Genomic DNA, 18,065 nt, shown 5'->3' on the forward strand with positions numbered 1-18,065 from the left:
ACACAAAACATTGTTACCACTGTATCCTCGATATTCAAAAACAACTGATTTTTCTGCTATGCAATGGCACTTAAGGGCTTAGTTTGCTACAAAGTTGTATTAAGATTTGCCACATTATGGCCTTAAGAGTAAAATGATACAGTTTAATATTTCTTAATATAAAAAAGATAAGAAATTTCATGTAGGATTTTTTCCCCCCAAAACTAGGCATACCACAAAAACAGAGGATCTATAGCAGGGATGTCTTACAATCTTATACCACAATAAAATGTTTTAAATTTCACCCCCAGCTTACAAATCTCTTTGTGCTTTCATTCATTTTATCCAAATTAAGCAGGTCTCTTGAAAATCCTTCCAATACAAGGAGGCTGATGGCTTCCCTGTGGAGTGCTATTGCCAGGAGGCAGTTTGGAAAGTGACAGGCTGTGAAGAGGTACAACGGGCAATATTAAACAGTTGCCCTTCAATTAATGTGTAGAGTGACCCACTTAGTCACCACAGCTGAGTCCTCTAATTCAGAAGATTTCAAATACACCAATTCAATTGCCCATACTGGGATACCAACTGGCAATTAGGTCCTAACAGATTTGCATTTTTCCTGTTTCAGAATAAAACACAAAACTGAAAACAGAAGTCGGTGTTAAATACTCATAGGTGTTTTTTCTACTTAGAAAAGGTATATCATTTCCATTGCCCAAAACAGAGAAAAAAAATTGTAAAAACCATTTAAAGTTGATGTTAAAATGTTAAAAACTGAGCATGTACTGACGTTCACAAACTATAACGCTTCATCCATACATTTACTTTCCTGCAAGCTTTGTTCTCTTTCCCACACTACAGCTTCAAAAGTCAGAATTTAATTATAGAGAATAATTCAGATGTGGAATATATTAATTTTTACCACTAGCATGGACTACTATTTATGAAAATAATCCTTCATGAAAACATTCAAGACAGTTTGTTTTAACTTCACCAGGTCATTTCCTGGAAAAAAAAAAAGTAACTAATGCGTGAATAATTTCTTAAATCAAAAGCAAAAATCTATTTCACTTTTTCTCCAACCCAAATTATACTGTGCTGAAATATTATATTTAATCTTCAACATCACAAATAATAATAATCTAAAACAAGTAGCCAAATCCTCTTGTTAACTCCAGGAAATGAACACAGATTCTTGCTCATGAATGGGTCTCCTCATATGACTCCACCAGAACAAGAAGGCTAAAAGTTAGTCATACAAGAATAATATTTCTTTTGCATGATGGAACATCTTTTGGTATAAGCCTGGAAGGTCTGGCTCTGGACAGGGGCATTCCTTGAGCAAAGGGATCGTAGTTAATCATCTACCAGGCATACAAACCTCTAAGAGAAGCCTTTCCTTTGTCCCAACCTTCACATAGGGATTTGTCTGGACTAAGCAGATTTCCAAGGGGAGATATGACCTACAAGCTGCAGTACGAACGTAATGTCCAAAACTACAAAAAGTAGCACAGATAGGCAGCACTGGCTCATTAGTTATTTGCTCACTGTGACAAACAAAACGTGGTACTAAGGAACATGGTTTAGTGAGCAGTATTGGTGATAGGTGGACAGCTGTCTAGGTGATCTCAAAGATCTTTTCCAGCCTTAATGATAATGTGATTCTATTAACAAACTGTATATCATGTAGAACAATGTCTGCCTGACCAAATTTCTTCATCTCATTAAGGAACTAGTTAATAGTATGTCTACATTACATATTACCAGAGGTAGTCTAAACCAGATACACAGAAACGAATCCTCAAGCACTGATGACAAAGCCCTGAATTGTAGGCCTGCACAATCTGAAACAAAGAAATCAGCAGCTTCCCTGCACCACAGAGAGTGGAGAAATCCACAGAGGCAGCTGGAAACCCTACCAATTCTGGCCTGAATTGTTCCTGCTTACCCTCATGCTCCTATAGCCAGAAATAATATTTACCAAGCGGCACCCACATCATCCCAGTGCTGCAGCTGGTTGCATGAAATATCTCAGTTCAAGTGCTGAATTGGAAGTGCTAGCAATCTATATCCAAGCTCAAGAGTAATTGTTCAATCATTTATTTCATTTTACTATTTATTAAGCTTACATTTTGCCTGGTGCATTACCCTTACCTTCAAAATTTACAGGACAGATCATTTTGAAAAATTTGCTGGGATTCAGGAACAGTTGCCAACTGATGACTATGAATCCTAATGCAGGTATGAGGTAACATCTTTCAAGCTTCTTACTCGCTACTTGCGTACCAGGTTTATCAGATCAATCATTACTAGCACTTATAGGAAGAATAGCACTGTGATGAGTTCAGTGAGAATAACCACCAGCATAAAAACAACTAAGACAACACCACAGGAGATGTAAAAGGGCAAAGTTACAAATAAATTACAGAGTAAATAAAAAAAGCAAATACAAAATAAACAGAGGTGACAGGGCTTAAATGACAATTAAAAGGAGATTAGATGATAACCAGGCCAGAAAGCTGGAACAAAATACATGGAGAGAAGACTATGGTGTAGGTCAGACATCAATGACTAGCTGCTAGTTCTGAATGAGGAAACACAGGAGTGAAAGGTGAGCTGAACATGTGACTCCTGAAGGCGTAGAAAATAAAAACAAAACCAGAGGAAATAAGTCCTTTTGGCATAAAAACACTCCAGATGAAAACATGCTCCCTCCACCCAGATACAGGATTGAGAATCTCCAGTACAGATGCAATACACACTTCAGCCACTGCCGTTCCTACCCACTCAGTCCCTTCAGATTCTACCGCATGTCTGCAGACCATCACCAGTTTTTTTGTCCACAGGCCACTCGGTGACAACAGATAGTGTTTTGTGGCCTTTTACAGTCAATTTGGAGTTAACTTATTCCAGTCTGAACACAGAGCTGTTATGTCCACATATTCTGCCCTTTACAGGACTGCATCCAATCAATTTTAACCATGCAAATGCTAGCTTATCGTTGTCTCACTTGTCTGTAAAACAGAACAAAATCGACAAGTCATGTAGTCAGTTTTCTTCTTCATAAAGAGGCCTCCTAGTTTTCCAAAGCATAATGCCTCAACAGTGGCTATATGTTTATTCATACCATATTTTTAAACAGTCTTTGTTTACTTACAACATCCATTTACAAAAATAAATAAAAATCCAAATGTTGAAGTAAAAAAAAAATGAAACCCACAACAGAGAGAAAGAGAGGGAGAAAGAGAGGGAAAGGGAAAGGGGAAAGGGAAAGGAAAAGGAAAAGCAGCATAAAACCAGAAGAACCAGGGACACAAAGTGAGTGATCCGTCAGTTCACAGATTTGACTGAAAACTTTCAGAAAGATCCTAGACCATTTAATCTTCTAACAGAGATTACTCACCTTCATTTTAATCCCTCTAGGACCAGCTGTCATTTTAAGATCAGATAATTGTCTGAGAACTGACAAGCCCTTGATATACCGCATGCTAGCATTTGAAAAAGGTTGCTCATTTGACCTGTATCATTGTTTAACCTTTAGCCCTATTGTTCCATTGAGAGCGATCAGCACAATTCTCCACGGGACCACAAAAAAAGAAACTTTTTTTTTTCCAGCCACACCAGAAAGTCAGTAGACATGAGACTCCAGTAATGATCCAGACCGTGCCTGCCCACACAGGAAAGCTTTGCAAAAGAATACCAGATTGGCTTAGGCAATGGAAACCAAACATTTGCGTCATTTCTGGGAGTTTAATTCTTTCTTCCCTATGTAACTGCACCTCCTCTTCGACAAAATGAAGACAACCTCCCTGTTGAAAATCCTAAAATATTTGTACAAATAGAAGGCTAAGGTTCAGAGTCTAAGAATATACAGAATAAAAAGCATTAACCTTTTAGATCTTCAATATTTTAACAACAAGGAAATCTAAAACTCAGTTTCGTATACCAACTGCTGTCATCCTTACATGATGGGAGGAAGAGTTGGTGAATTAGAATTGAAGGAGAGAATGCAGTCCATCACACACTAATATACACCAAGAAAACAAGCTGGGCAACCAAAGTGATAAATGATGCAAGTGCCAGGACAAACAGTAAACAGGCAGAACTGCTCACAAGTACCCTATTAAAAGAATGTGGAAGTTACATCATACATTAAAAGGCCAAAGTACTCACAGATTGTGTCTGTTCCCAGCTAACACTAAAAGAATAAACTGTTTAATGACTGTTTATAAAAGACAAATTCAGTGATACTATTTCTTCCATAAGTATCAATGTTCAGCAAGGTAACATTTTGAGAGATTCAGAGAATCTATAGCACACCCCAAGGTGACTGCCACTTTCTTTTCTTACTGTTATCTAACTTCAATCTCACTAAAAATCAAAAGTCCATCAAAGCCTCTTAAAATAACGTTCAAGGTAATATTGTAGAGATCTAGCCCTTAATTCCAAAATCTAGTACTAACAACGAAGAGCAAGGCAAAAGGATAAATGCTGCCACAGTACTTTATCATAGTATTTTATAATTGCAACTTTAAAAGTGCTTTTCACTTCACAGCCAATTGATTTTCAGACAGGGAAAAAAGAGCCATCGCACTAAAATCTGGATAATACCAGATCCAACTCCTTAACTTTAAGAACTATTTAATTATTTAAGAAATTATATAACAGGAGAAAATTCACTGCTGTTTCAAGTAATTTCTTTCACATTTTCACTGAAAATAACTAAACCCATGCAGACAAAAGTCCACATTGGTATAATTACTAGCAGAATAAGCAGCTAGAACTTTTAATTACAGTGCTGAGGTTCCTGGCCTTTTTCAGTATTCTTCATACAACCCACCTAGACAAACACCCATTTATTCATACATTATACTGTTAAGAAGACTGGTCAACACTGGCTTTTAATTAAGAATACTACATATTAACTGTTCACAGAAAGGACTGATGGAGTGAGGCCCTGAAAAAAAGAGCATACAATGTTTACTTTTGGGTGATTCAAATTGAGACCAGGGAACACAGTTCAAAAGCAGAAGTTTCTCAAAACAAAAATTAGACGTGATGTATGCTTCCAGCTGAGTTAATTCAGAAGTACACTTGGTTCTCTTCTTGACCCTCAGCAAAATCCAGCTGTGTTTGAAAGAAATCCAAGACAAACAGCAATATACAATCTATGGTTTACACCTATTACTTCAGGCTCTCAGACACCTCAGTCACCCTGTATAAATACTTCCCGCCTCTCTTCAGTGCAAAGCATAAGGCAAATCTCTCTCCCAGTCTTCTTCCCAAATTGAGATGTTCATCACAGAATAACAGAATTGTAGAGGTTGGAAGGGACCTGGAGTCCAACCCCCTGCCAAAGCAGCTCCCTAGCCCAGTTTGCACAGGTAGGTGTCCAGACACGTCTTGAACGTCTCCAGAGAAGGAGACTCCACCACCTCTCTGTGCAGCTGTGCCACTGCTCCGTCACTGCACTGTAAAGAATTTAATAATGTAATAATCCTCATAATCTGGGATTTTGCAAGACTGAATGTAGGGTGATGGAATGCAAACACATATTGCAGACAAAGGAAGTACAACCTCTTTTCCCTTAAAACACATGCTGGCTTGTCACTCAAAGAGTACAACAGTAAGTACCACTTAGCTCAGAAGTTAAATTTCAGAGTTCCAGTTAAACTGCAAGACCACTAACAAAGCACAGTGCCTGACACAAACTTGAGGAACAGCAAAGCCCCTGCTGAAATTGAGCAAAAAGCTCCAAGAGATTATCTTGCAGATATATGAGATGAAAATGCTATTAAAAAGAGGTTATGTTTGTTTCTCAAATCTTAATACATTCCGAAAAGTGTCGTTTTTCAGCTTCAAATATGCTGGTGCAATTAGAGATCCAGCTTATCTCTGGCCAAACACTGCTATGTCCAGTCCATTTTCACAGAAGGATTTCTGTGAAAATAACCTTCAGGGATGACCTGAGAAGCTACATCTGTCAGTGAAGTGCTGGAGGTAGGGAAGAAACACATGCTTTTTCTGAGATCACTCAGGGGTGTCAATCTTTAAACACCTCTGGTCAAAAAAGGATTCTGCTAGATCCCTTCTAAAAAAAGGATGGACTCCACTGCTCTTGAAGAAGAATGAGCAAAATGGCAAATTAAGCATAAGAAAAAGATCTACCTGAGTATGCTCTGTTTGTCTGTCCTTTAGCATTCATTTTTTTGGCATAATCTCTGGAGATGAATATTTCCTGAGTCACTCCAACCATAAGCAGACATCAAAACCACAAAGGATTCCCTGGCTCTCTCCAGACCCTTGCTATACTGCACAGAGAGTTGGTAAACCCTATCAAGACATTCGTCACTAATGCAGAAGAAATCCAGCCTGTTCTCTCCATTTCACTAATGAGGTGATCATAGCTATGAGCACATTTGTTGCTATAGTTGCAGAGATGACTCAAAATACAGTAAAAAGGTCTCAAGCAAAGCAATACTATTTTTAAGTAGTTCTTTCTCAGGATAGGGCAACAATTCTAAACAACAATCTACCCTAACCACACGCAGTTAAAAATTCTTTTTGCAAAGCTGCGATGAGTACAAAGATCTCATCTTTGTATCATTATCCCAAGGGAGTGTTAGAGGAATCAATTACTCATCGAGTTCACAGAACTAATGAGATGAAAATTGTATTTTTGATATAAGTAAGAACAGCAAGCATTATTAGTCTAAATAATACTAGTCTAAATGTTTTGAGAACATATTTTATAAATACAATTATTTTAAATAGGTACAGATTTGAAATAAATTTTGAATCCATTAAGGTTTCCCTTAAACATTTCAACTCCACATCAGTGCTGGTAGTGCTACTTCAAATTCCCTGCAGTTATCACAGGATATACAAACAATACACAAAGAAAGACAAAAAACCTTTCTTACTGAAAACAGTGATCATATTTAAAGCCTCATTAGCAGTTTTCTGTTACATCAGTAGGACAGTTAACACATTTCACTATACAGCAGTCATTTTATATCAACAAAAAGATTATCTGAAGCATCTTAAGTATACTGTACAAAAAATAAGATGCAAAACCTTATGTTATTTCAAATCCAAAATGCAGAAAGCAAAACAGTGCTCCACTCCCTCCAAAAACACCAAATCCCAAAACCCAACTTCACTGAAAACCATACTGACAGTCTTATCTTCAAGATGACTTTAAAAGTGATTATGATTTGTTCACTGAGCTGCAGAGGAACCTCAAATGCACAATACAATGTCCTTACAGTTTTAGCTTGTACCGCAGACTTATTGCTATCTTCAGGTAACACTTTCTGTAAGTTTCAGATAAGTCATAAAAACCAAAGAGGTATCTACGCCTCACTCTTTCAGATGCCCTGCTCACACACTGCCAAGTCACCACCATCTCTTTTACAAGGTATATTTGTTGCTTACAAAAAGAATCAAAACTACTAGAGAAAAAGGAAGCCCCAGAGAAAGAAAAAAAATGCCACATAGCCCCAGTATATAAAGGAGTCACTGAATTTTATTCAGCCTAATGAAAAGGGGGGGGGGGGGGGGGGGAAGATTGTTAAGTGACAAAGAAAAATTGGGGGCTACTGAAACAGATTTCTTTTTTTATCCCAGGACATTACTCTTACTTACCTTATTTTTTCACCAACTTGATCTATTATGTGCATAGAGTAGGTAAATAATAAATGTCTGAAATAATTAAAGTAAGAGAAAAATAACTGATTTGCTTTGCAGTGCTGGGTAACTCTACCCCAGCTGCTCTGTCTGTGTATATCTAACAGCAGCATATACCAACATTAAAAAAAAAAAAAAAGACTGGCCAGAAAACTTCTTTACCCCATAATTCACAACTTAATCAAACCTTGTGTCAAAGACAAGGATACAAGAAAAAAATAAATACTGCAATAATGTCCAAGCACTGATGTCAAAAGCAATTATAAATCTACCATGAAGCAAACTCTAGTCCTGTGTATTTTATTTTACTCATCAATATATTTGATGCCTCACTGTTGCACAATAAGAACTTCACTATATTAAAGAATTTATACTGAAAAGTTGCCAAAGAAGAGAAAGGCTAGTAAACACAATCATTCCAGCAATGACTGAAAAATGCTATAGTGAGAACAGTTAAAACCCAATATATGGACAATCAGAAATCTGATAGGAAGATAAAGCAGTTGAGCCTAATTTTCTTGTTTTTGGGAAGCCGATGACATTTTAACAGTTATCTTCTGGCTGGTTCTAAGCTGTACTGCAGAAAGCTACAGTACAAAGTATATTTTGATGACTCCTGAAATTTACCTACTGACAGCAATCAGCTCTTAGCAGATAGGCTGCCAGCAGTCAACTATTTCATGTGTCAAATAATGATTAGATATAATGTGGCAGAGATTTCTGTATAGATGCGTTTTACCAAGAGAGTTTTCTAGGAATGTTTCCATGCATGTTTTCCCTGTGATTTTCAGATAACCTGGAACTCCAGTTTATGAAACAGATTCAAGAAATGATGAATCATGATTAAAAATTGGTTTCTTATATTATGTTCCATTTGTACAAGTTCCTTCCAATTTCAAGCTCAAAATTCCATGTCTTAGGCAAACAGCCTTTTACCTCCAAGAAAAATTTACACTGAGTTAATAACAGTGACAATATTAAGTTATGTAGATGATCCAAAAAGCAACCCTACACATCACAGAAGTGATTGAAATATTTATGATGCTTTATGCATACAACTTAACAGATCTGTTCATGATTCAAACTTCCTCAAGACTGCCACTGTGTCAGGCTTCTTGAAAATCCATCATATGTTCATCTCTAAGAGTTTTTTCAGCCCCTCCCGGTTAGACAAAATTCTACTGCTGCTCCCATTGGGGAAATACTTATTACCTGCCAAAAGCTCAAGGTAATGATAAGAGCAAACGGAAGCTAACAATCGGATATTCACTCTTCTGTGTTGATTAGATATGGGACCACTTCCAACAGCAGCGCTCGCAAAAAAGGTTTATTCTAGATGAAAGTATTACTCAATTCACAGAATAAAACTATTTAACAGAACATTACAATACTACTTTACTGAAGAACAGAGCGTACCACGAAATACAGACATTCATATAAATATTTGCAAGTCACATGCTCTACTTCAGAAGATATGGGGCAGCAATTTATTAAGTAAGATGTGGAGACACTAATCAACATAGGTTCAGTAATCATGGCTGAAGAGGATGTGGGAGCTTAAGCACAACTCATTGTTCTTATACCAGCCCCAAATGAGAACTGGAAGCAAAAAGAAAGTTATGTTCTTACATATAAAAAGATAGTGTGAACAGCATAACTCTAGCATTCTCTAGGCTCAGAGACATTTCAAACTTGTGCTATTACTATATAACTATAGAACTAGGTTTTACCAAAGAACAGGTTTTAAATATGGGAAATGAAGAATTTATAAGTAATGGGCAGTCTGAATCTGAGGAACCAAAATCACCATTTACCAACAAAAAAAAAAAAGGTGAACACTCGGTTAGCAGAACTTGCAGAGCTAAAAATAAAAATAAAATAAAAAACCTACACTGAACACTGCATTGTTGCTTTCTGTACCTTAACATAAAGGGCTAAAATTTAGTTTACCTTTCTTGAAGCATAGATGTCAAAAAATGGTTTGTTCCGAACACTGAATGGTTCCTGTGCTTTATCAATGTGACCAGTCTTCATTTTTTCGTGTCGTGGAAATATAATCTCTTTCTCTATACATGAAAGCCGAACGTTAAAATCACAGTCTCCAACCGGCTGCCCCTGTCAAGTTAACAAAATCAGCATTAAAATCAAACATTTAACAAATTATTGGAACAGGAAGTATTCCTTACACCACATTTAGAATCACACAGACACAAAGAACATTATCAAATCACTACCATTCACATTTGTGCCATGCATTTGGTTTCCAAGCCTTTGTCTCAGGTTGTGAGAGGTTTAATGAAATTGAAGTTCGTATAAGGATGAAAACCCACAATGTGCATTCAAGCACATACAAGCTAAACTAAATGCTTCCACATTCAGCTAAAATCTTAAACAATTCAATAGCTTTGGTTATATAGCAATTCCATGCCTTTCTACAGTTTTCTTCTGAAGTCATTTAGCTCATTTCATTCCTAATAATTCTAACGTCAAAACAACAATGCATTTCACATAGTTAAACAAAGCTACTGCTTAAGTGTACCACACTATTGTTTAGAAAGAAGAATAATTACATAAATGTTAGCTTTCCTGTCATAGGAAAGAAAAAATGATAGCTGCAGTTGGAAAACATGCCAATAAATAATGGCTGCAGAAACATGCAGAATATGTGATGGTTCAGTCATAGAAGGTAGCAACATCTCTAATCCCCAGGTCTTGAAAGGTCCTGCTGATACAAACTAGCAACTTCACATCCCTCTTTGTACATTGATGCAGTGAACTAGTCAGTATGAGCATTCTAAATACGTTTGTTGGATTAATAATTGCTTATACTGGAGTTTAATGTGTTTTGAACATTAGATGGTGACAAGAACACACTGCATGTCAGTTAGTGAAAATAAGCAAAAATTCTAAAGTCTGTTTAAATGCAATGAATCCCTTTCAAAGTACTAACTAAGGCATATAATTCATATACCAGCATTAGTGCAGAAGATAGCCGGCACTGGAAATTATGTGAAACCATCACTTATTTCTTCCCCTCATTCACACACCCTTTTTTGGGAAAACCATATTTCATAGTCTGCAGAGAATAAGCCCAAAGAGCTCCAGCTTCAACATCAGAATTTTTCAGAAAGCTGACTGCAATGAGCACAAAAAGCAGTGTGTGGGCACCCTCAGCATAGGGCTGAACCACTCACAGCCACCAGACGGATGAGCAGAAAACCAGCAACACCAAGCAAGAGGAGAAAGGGAAGGAGAATTTACAAGACAGAAAGCTCCACTAGAACATGTGATGAATAGAACGAGTACTGGTGTGAAGGAATACCAAGCAGGTAAATATAAAAAAAAAACAACAATCAGGCAACCTGAACTAGTGCCTGATAACCCTGCCCACAGTACAGGAGTTCAAACTAGACAGTCCCTACAGTCCCTTCAAGCCATTCTATGACATCCTGAAGGGGATGTAAAGATAAGAGAAAGATTATGTTCACAGCAAGTCTCTCAAGTCAGAGAAAAACTGAACACCCATGTCAGATTCAGGTGAGTTTAATCAAGTTCTTAGCAAACTCAGTGTTTTTACAGGCTTAGGGAGGAGAGCTGCCTGACAGAATAGGACTTTGGAGTAGTTATGGACAGTCAGCTGAATATGAGCCAGTAGCATGCCCAGGTGGCCAAGAAGGCCAATGGCATCCTAGCTTGTATCAGGAATGGTGCAATGAGTAAGACTAGGGAAGTAATACTCCACTGTACTTGGCTCTGATGAGGCCCAACGTCAAGTAGCATGCTTCATTTAGTTCACCTCAGTACAGAAATGACACTGAGGTACTGGAGGAGATCCAAAGAAGGGCAACAAGGTCTGAGAAGGGCCTGGACATTATGCCCCATGAAAAGCAACTGAAGGAACTGGGGATGTTCAGTCCGGGGAAGAGGAGACTGAGACCTGATTGCTCTCTTCAAATAACTGACAGGCAATTGCAGTGAGAGTAGGGTTGGTCTCTTCTCACTGGTGGTAGGATAAGGGTAAACGGCCTCAAGCACCAGCAGAGGTTTAGGTTGGATATAAGGAAAAACCTCCTTACAGATAGGGTTGTTAAGCACTGTTATTGGCTCCCCAGGGAGGTGTTAGAGTCACCACTGTTGAATGTGTTTAAAATCCATTTGGATGTGGTGCTCAGGGACATGATTTAGTGGTGGGTTGTTAGAGTTAGGGTAGTATGGTGTAGCTGCAGTTGGACTTGATGATCCTGAAGGTCTTTTCCAACCTGAGTAATTCTATTATTCCATGATTCTCAAAAGGAAACACCACCACCCTGACCTTTCTAACAACCAGTTGAAGAATGCACACCTTTTCCTGCAAAATATGTCATTTATTTTATATAATTTATTATCATTTTTTTCAATTCCATTATTATCATTCATTAACCGTTCCCTAAGTTTCAGCAAAATCAAAAACACATGCTCTTTTCCCTAAGGCAGCTTTCCCACACAGCCACATTTCATGAGGTCTGAAAGAGCAAACAAGCTAGTTAACTCCAAATATTTGAGCCTTCAGTAAGCAGTTTTTTTTAAGAGAGCTTCTTTACAATGATTCATTCAGAAATGTTTTAGCACAATGATTTCATTTAAATCCCTTAATAGTTAAATTAAAAGCCAAGATGATTTCACATTCCCCACAAAAGAGCTGTATCACTTTCTTTTCTCTTAAACAATCCCTTCACTTCTCACAGCTATTTGAAACTAATTATTTCCTACAGCTCTGTCAATCATTTATTTTTATTCCAAAGCTTGTTAAGTAGAAGGTCTATCACATAAAGGTTAGAGCTAGGCTGACACAAGATTACATGAGATGGGAAAACACAGGTAATGCTGCCAAGCAATTGCTTCAGCAGTCAAGTAAATTAAGAAGTTAAGGAGTATTTCATTTCCTCCTAAACGTAAAATAAGGAAATTAATGTAACGCTGAATTGAAATCAAGGAAATGCTGAATAAAAACAACACTGCAAGAGGAAGGCTTTTACTTTGTTATTCGTAACTCTCATAATCACAAAAAATGTTAATATGTAATGCACATATTCCAGTGAGATCCAAAACCTTCAAGTGGTAAAATCTAGTTATAAGCAAGTAAGTAGGAGGGCAAAGCAGACCATAATAAATAATTTGTAAATCTCGGCAAAAGAGGGTGAGATTATTTAGTGTATAAAACAATAAAACACACATTTAGAAGATCTCCAAAAACAAAACATTAATGCTTTCATAATTTTTCATAGAATCACCAAGATTGGAAAAGAACTCTAAGATCATCCAGTCCAACTGTCCATCTACCACCAATATTTCCCACTAAATTATGTCCATCAACACAACACCTAAATGTTTCTTGAATACCTCCAGGACAGCGATTCCACCACCTCCCTGAGCAGCTCATTCCAGCACCCGACACAAACAAAGAATACTACTATGATTTTATGCAATATTTAGATGCTTTATTAGTCTGAGCATTCAGACATGTGAGATTGTATTTCAGTGTGCAAGTTTCTTTTTTAAATTTCTTTTTTTTTTAAAAAAAAAAAAGGGTGTGGGTTAGCAATGCCTAACAGCACAGTTACTGAAGTGTTAGATTGCAATTCCTGTTCTACACATTTCCATCCCAAAGTAAGTTTGCTAGCATGGAGCAAAGCACAGTTAACAAGTAGCATGTGTTTCCTATCTATGCAAGAAAGTTACACTTCCCCCTCACAGTGATTAAAATGCATTCCAGCACAAAATATCATTTAGAGGAGCCTCAGGAAAGAGTCATCTGTCGACCAACCTCTCTTTGGAGATTTCTTTTTTTCACCTGTTGTAACTTTGTGCAAAACACTACAAGGTCACAGTGTAAAGCAAGTTCACAGTAGATGTGACGCTTAAAAATCTTCTTGATTTTAAACACAATCCTCCACACATTCTCAAAATGTAAAATGAGATCTCTAATGAGCCTTGAAAGCTACATAAGACCGAACATTTCAGAATTTAAATTTACAGTATTTCAGACAAACTTCTCAACTGAATCCATACCCGTTAATCACATGAGAACCTACTGTACCACAGGAGAAATGCATCTAAATATATTAATAAAAACTGAGTGTGCAGCTCATAGGAGCCTGGGGAAAGGCAATGTATTTGCTGAAAGGAGCTAAAAGAAAAAAATAAAGTTCCAAGAGAATTCCTCTATATGGATGTCGAGAGAATGAATTCGGTCATGTGGCAGCTTCTGACTTGATGCATCATAAGCAGCCAAATTGTAGCTCCTGTTCTCCATCACTATCACAGAGTTATGTTGTAGATACAGTCTCCTGGCATTATGGCTGTAAGTTTGTGAGTAACTTAAATCCTAGGTCAGCACAGACAGGAAGACAGCAGGAAGCACAGAGGGTGGTTCAACAGGATAACATGACATCTGCTGCATATCCCACTGGGTCACCTCTCTCTCAGGAAGAAGAATGGCACCTCTGAGCAGCTGCTGAAGTAAACAGGAGACAAGCCTCCATCTTCCCTTTAAGGCTGACCTTGCGGCAGCTAAAACTTTGTAAATTTGGTGAGCTACATGGGGAAAGTCCTTCACCTAGCTGGATGGAGTACAGATAACAAAAACAGGTACACAGGTGCTAAATCCCATAAAAATACTTTCTATTACAGTTTGATTTTTATCTGGCTTCTGCAACGCAACTGTGGCAGAAAGAAAGATAACATGTACACTGTTGATAAGCAGCTTGGTCCAAGATAAACTAAGAATATTTGCTCTCCTCCTCTATGAGATATGGTTCAAAGCCTACTTCCCAGCACAGTCCATTCCATTTGCTTCCTCAAAGCAACACCTTAGAGATGAATAATTCAGCACATGCATGCATATATGTTCCACGCACGTCTTCACTTATGGAGCCATAGCAGAACACATGTCACAACTGTCTTAGCTTTAATGATTTTGAGAGAAGAATAAAGAACAAGCAGGCTGATATCCTACCCTGTGTTTAGCATTATTGTTGACAATTCAAGGCACCCACAGCTGACATCTGCATTTCCAACAAAAGCCCATTATTAGTTCTCCCATTTTCTGAAGACCTGGCAGTCAAATATCTTGCATTTAGTACTTGTACTAATGGTCTGCCACAGATTAGTTCTGATTGTGCTTTCATAGATGGTGCCTTATACATATATAGATATTTATATCTATACATATGTATAGATATGTATAGCTTATATATAAAAGCAAATCTGAAGGTACTGTTTACTTCTTCAAATACAACCATCACTATATTCAATCATCTAACCTTTTTTTTTTTTTTTTTTGCTTTTCTGAAATTTTCTTTTTAAAACAGGACAAAAAGTATTAGAGAATTAGACGTACTGAGGAACCACAACATTTACATTTTTCTTCTCTAACACAGAATAAGAGACAACTACTATAACCTGAAAATTGAATTTGAAATGTGTTTTTTTTTTTCCTAAACTTACCTATCAAATACTAAGAACAGCTACATTAATGGCAAGGAATTAAGCTGCTTCAAAATGGTTTCTAAAATTTATATTGGCAATGAGGTACAGCATGTGAAGTACTGTTTCAATTTTAACAATTCAAGCAATGTGCTGCGCAAACATAATTACTATTTATATGTTGCCAGCTTATACAATGGAATATTGCTTCAATTTACCACAGAACAAAAATGGTTTGGGAATCAGATCTATTAAAAGGATTACTTAAGACATGTATTTAACTATTTGTATTCCTTTTTCAGAAAAATACAGGCATACATATTGAAACAAATCAACAAAGAAAGGAAGGTTTTATTCCATGAGTAAACATCAAGGCCGAGCTAGAGCATATAAATATAGTTCCACACTTTATATTACAAACATAAATTGAACAAAAGAGCGGGACAGTCAAAACAAGGACAAGCACCTAACCAACCTCTTCTGAGAACACTTAAGTTAGTTAGTTAGGCACTGAAAGCTTAGGAGCCGCTGCTATTTGGGAAACACAGACAACTCAGTCCAATTCATTGTTTGACTGCATGTACAGTGATTTCATTCAGCATCTTTATAATCCTTATAAATCCTTCTGAGCCTTCAAAAAGAAAACTCAATCAGCAGATTTTACAGGGATGTAAATGACTGAAATCTACAGGAATGATGTTCTAGTCTAGACTGGCTGCCTCCCTCAAGTATTTTAAGGAGTTGATGAACTTCCAAATTTTAATTACAGAATTAAAAAACAGAATTCTAATAACACACAGCTATAAAATAGATTCGTCGTCACCACCACAGGGATATTTACACACAAAAGATCTCACACTGCTCTCCCTTGGGAATCTAAATTTTGAATAATTTATTTAGTATTGAATATAGGCTATCTGCAAAATAAAATATTGAACACAAGCCACTACTGTTGCTATTTTTTTCATGTGACTTTTGCTAGTGCTGTTGATATAATATGGAGGCATCTTAATTGTGACAGCTATTACATGGCCCAGACAATATCTTCTGTTTCTGCCCCTGCTTTCCCTACACTCTCTTCACCAGTAATTCACACAACTGTTATTACAGGTTAGTTATTGGTGGCTTTTACACTGATGTCTTTATGAGGGAGAAGGATCATCCCCTTGAGTTAAAGAACCATGGGAAAATTTCCAAATCTTAAAAGACATTGACCACAGTGTTTCATTCTTGAAAAGATTCTAAAACATTTTTGTTTTAAGGACAAAAATCATTTTTGTTTTACTTTGAAATAAGATTAATCATTACAGTAAGCATAACTCCCACAAAAATAATTTATATTAAAAAAAATCCAATCTACAACTATCACTGTGTTATAACAAGTGTTTGCTTAAAAACGGAACACTTGTGTTTCCTAAATCATGATAGAACTAAAAATTAAGCATCTGCTTATAGTAGATTTTATACCCCTGAAGACTTCCAAAAGATCTGTAACTTAAGTACACAAGAAGCAAGGAAATAGAGTCTTCATCAGGATCCATTATGAAAGAACACAGGGAAATGGTTTCAAACTAAAAGAGGGAAGATTTAGGTTGGATACTTAGTTTTTTATATCAAGGGTATAGCACTGGAACAGGTTGCCCAGGAAGGTGGTGAAAGCTCCCTCCTTGGAGACACTCAACATCAATCTGAATGGGGCTCCAAGCAACCTGCATTACCTATGGATGTCCCTATTCATTGCAGAGGAGTTGGACTAGATGACCTTTAAGGGTCCCTTCCAACTCAAAAAATTATTTGATTCTAATCTTCGTAAGATACCTGGTTCATTATGTGCATAGTTGTGCTCATGAATAGGAATACTGATTAATTGCTATTATACTTATTTCAAAAGACAATAAGTGGTTTTCTTCATACTTGTTTTAAACAAAAGAAATATTCTAACCAGGATGAAAGACAGCCCTCACATTCTCTCCTACCACAAGTCCTACAGTAGATAAGAGCCACTCAAGCTATTCAAACATACTGAAAATGGAACAGAAGACATTTGAGAGATCTTGCTTTCACCTTCATAAACCTTATTTTGTATTATTTAGCTATTTTAGATCTGGTACATCATTCCAATTAACAATTTTTTTTCCCCTCTTTTATTTCTTTTACAAAAAAGCAAGAAGAAGGGAAGGCAAGAGATAAGAAAGCTGAATATATCAAGTAAATGTGAGTGCCAGATAAAGTACAGAGAAGGTGGACTTAAAACTAAATTAAGGAAATAAAACTAAGTTTGAATATGCTCCCAACTGATATAGGCAAAAAAGATATTATTTCCTGTTCTGAAAGGAAAAAGTTAAGCTTAGTGTTCACTGGCAATAATGATGCAATTGGAAGACTTGCTCAACTATAAAAGCTTTTTAACACTTCATACTTCAGTTGTGATCATTATCGGGTTCTTGAGAGATCTGAATATTTGCCTAAGCCAGAAGTTGGGTTCAAGTCCACTTGACAGTTCCCACTGTAATGGCTGTTACAAACTGCAAGGTGAGGCAGACAATTTTTTTTATTTTAATGTTACTAACACAAGTTTCTAACACAAGAAGAAAAAAAAATATTGTAAATAAGAAGTGAGGGTTTTTTAAAGGTGAAAATGTGACAGACAAAACAGTTTAAAAAATATTAAGAAAAGCTCTTTAAAGACACCTTCAAACAAACAAGAAAAAAAAAAAAACAACCCTGCCTGTGTACTTTATTCCCTGTAAAGAAGGTTTGAAGTATTTCAGAAACATTTTCATTTACAATGCAATTTTAACATTCAGGTCTCACACTGTAATTGCCTTAGCGAGTATTACAGCTTGCTCAAGAGCTGTCACATCAGGGTAAATAAGAATAAAACCTACACAACCGAAACACCTGAAAAATACAAAGGATTCAATACCATAGCA

General features: G+C 36.7%; 1 protein-coding gene across 1 annotated transcript in view; it reads right to left on the minus strand.

Moving 5' to 3' along the window:
- The window catches only part of RNGTT (RNA guanylyltransferase and 5'-phosphatase), a 183,323-nt gene that overhangs the window by 102,140 nt on the left and 63,118 nt on the right, over positions 1 to 18,065 (minus strand). The window contains exon 11 of the mRNA XM_065731011.1: positions 9,619 to 9,783. Coding sequence (XP_065587083.1) covers positions 9,619 to 9,783 — 165 coding nt within the window. The remainder of the gene's footprint in view (positions 1 to 9,618; positions 9,784 to 18,065) is intronic.

This window comes from Cyrtonyx montezumae, unplaced genomic scaffold, assembly GCF_038088225.1.
Source record: "Cyrtonyx montezumae isolate F1298 unplaced genomic scaffold, pur_monq_1.0 scaffold_13, whole genome shotgun sequence".
In the NCBI taxonomy this organism is placed as follows: Eukaryota; Metazoa; Chordata; class Aves; order Galliformes; family Odontophoridae; genus Cyrtonyx; species Cyrtonyx montezumae.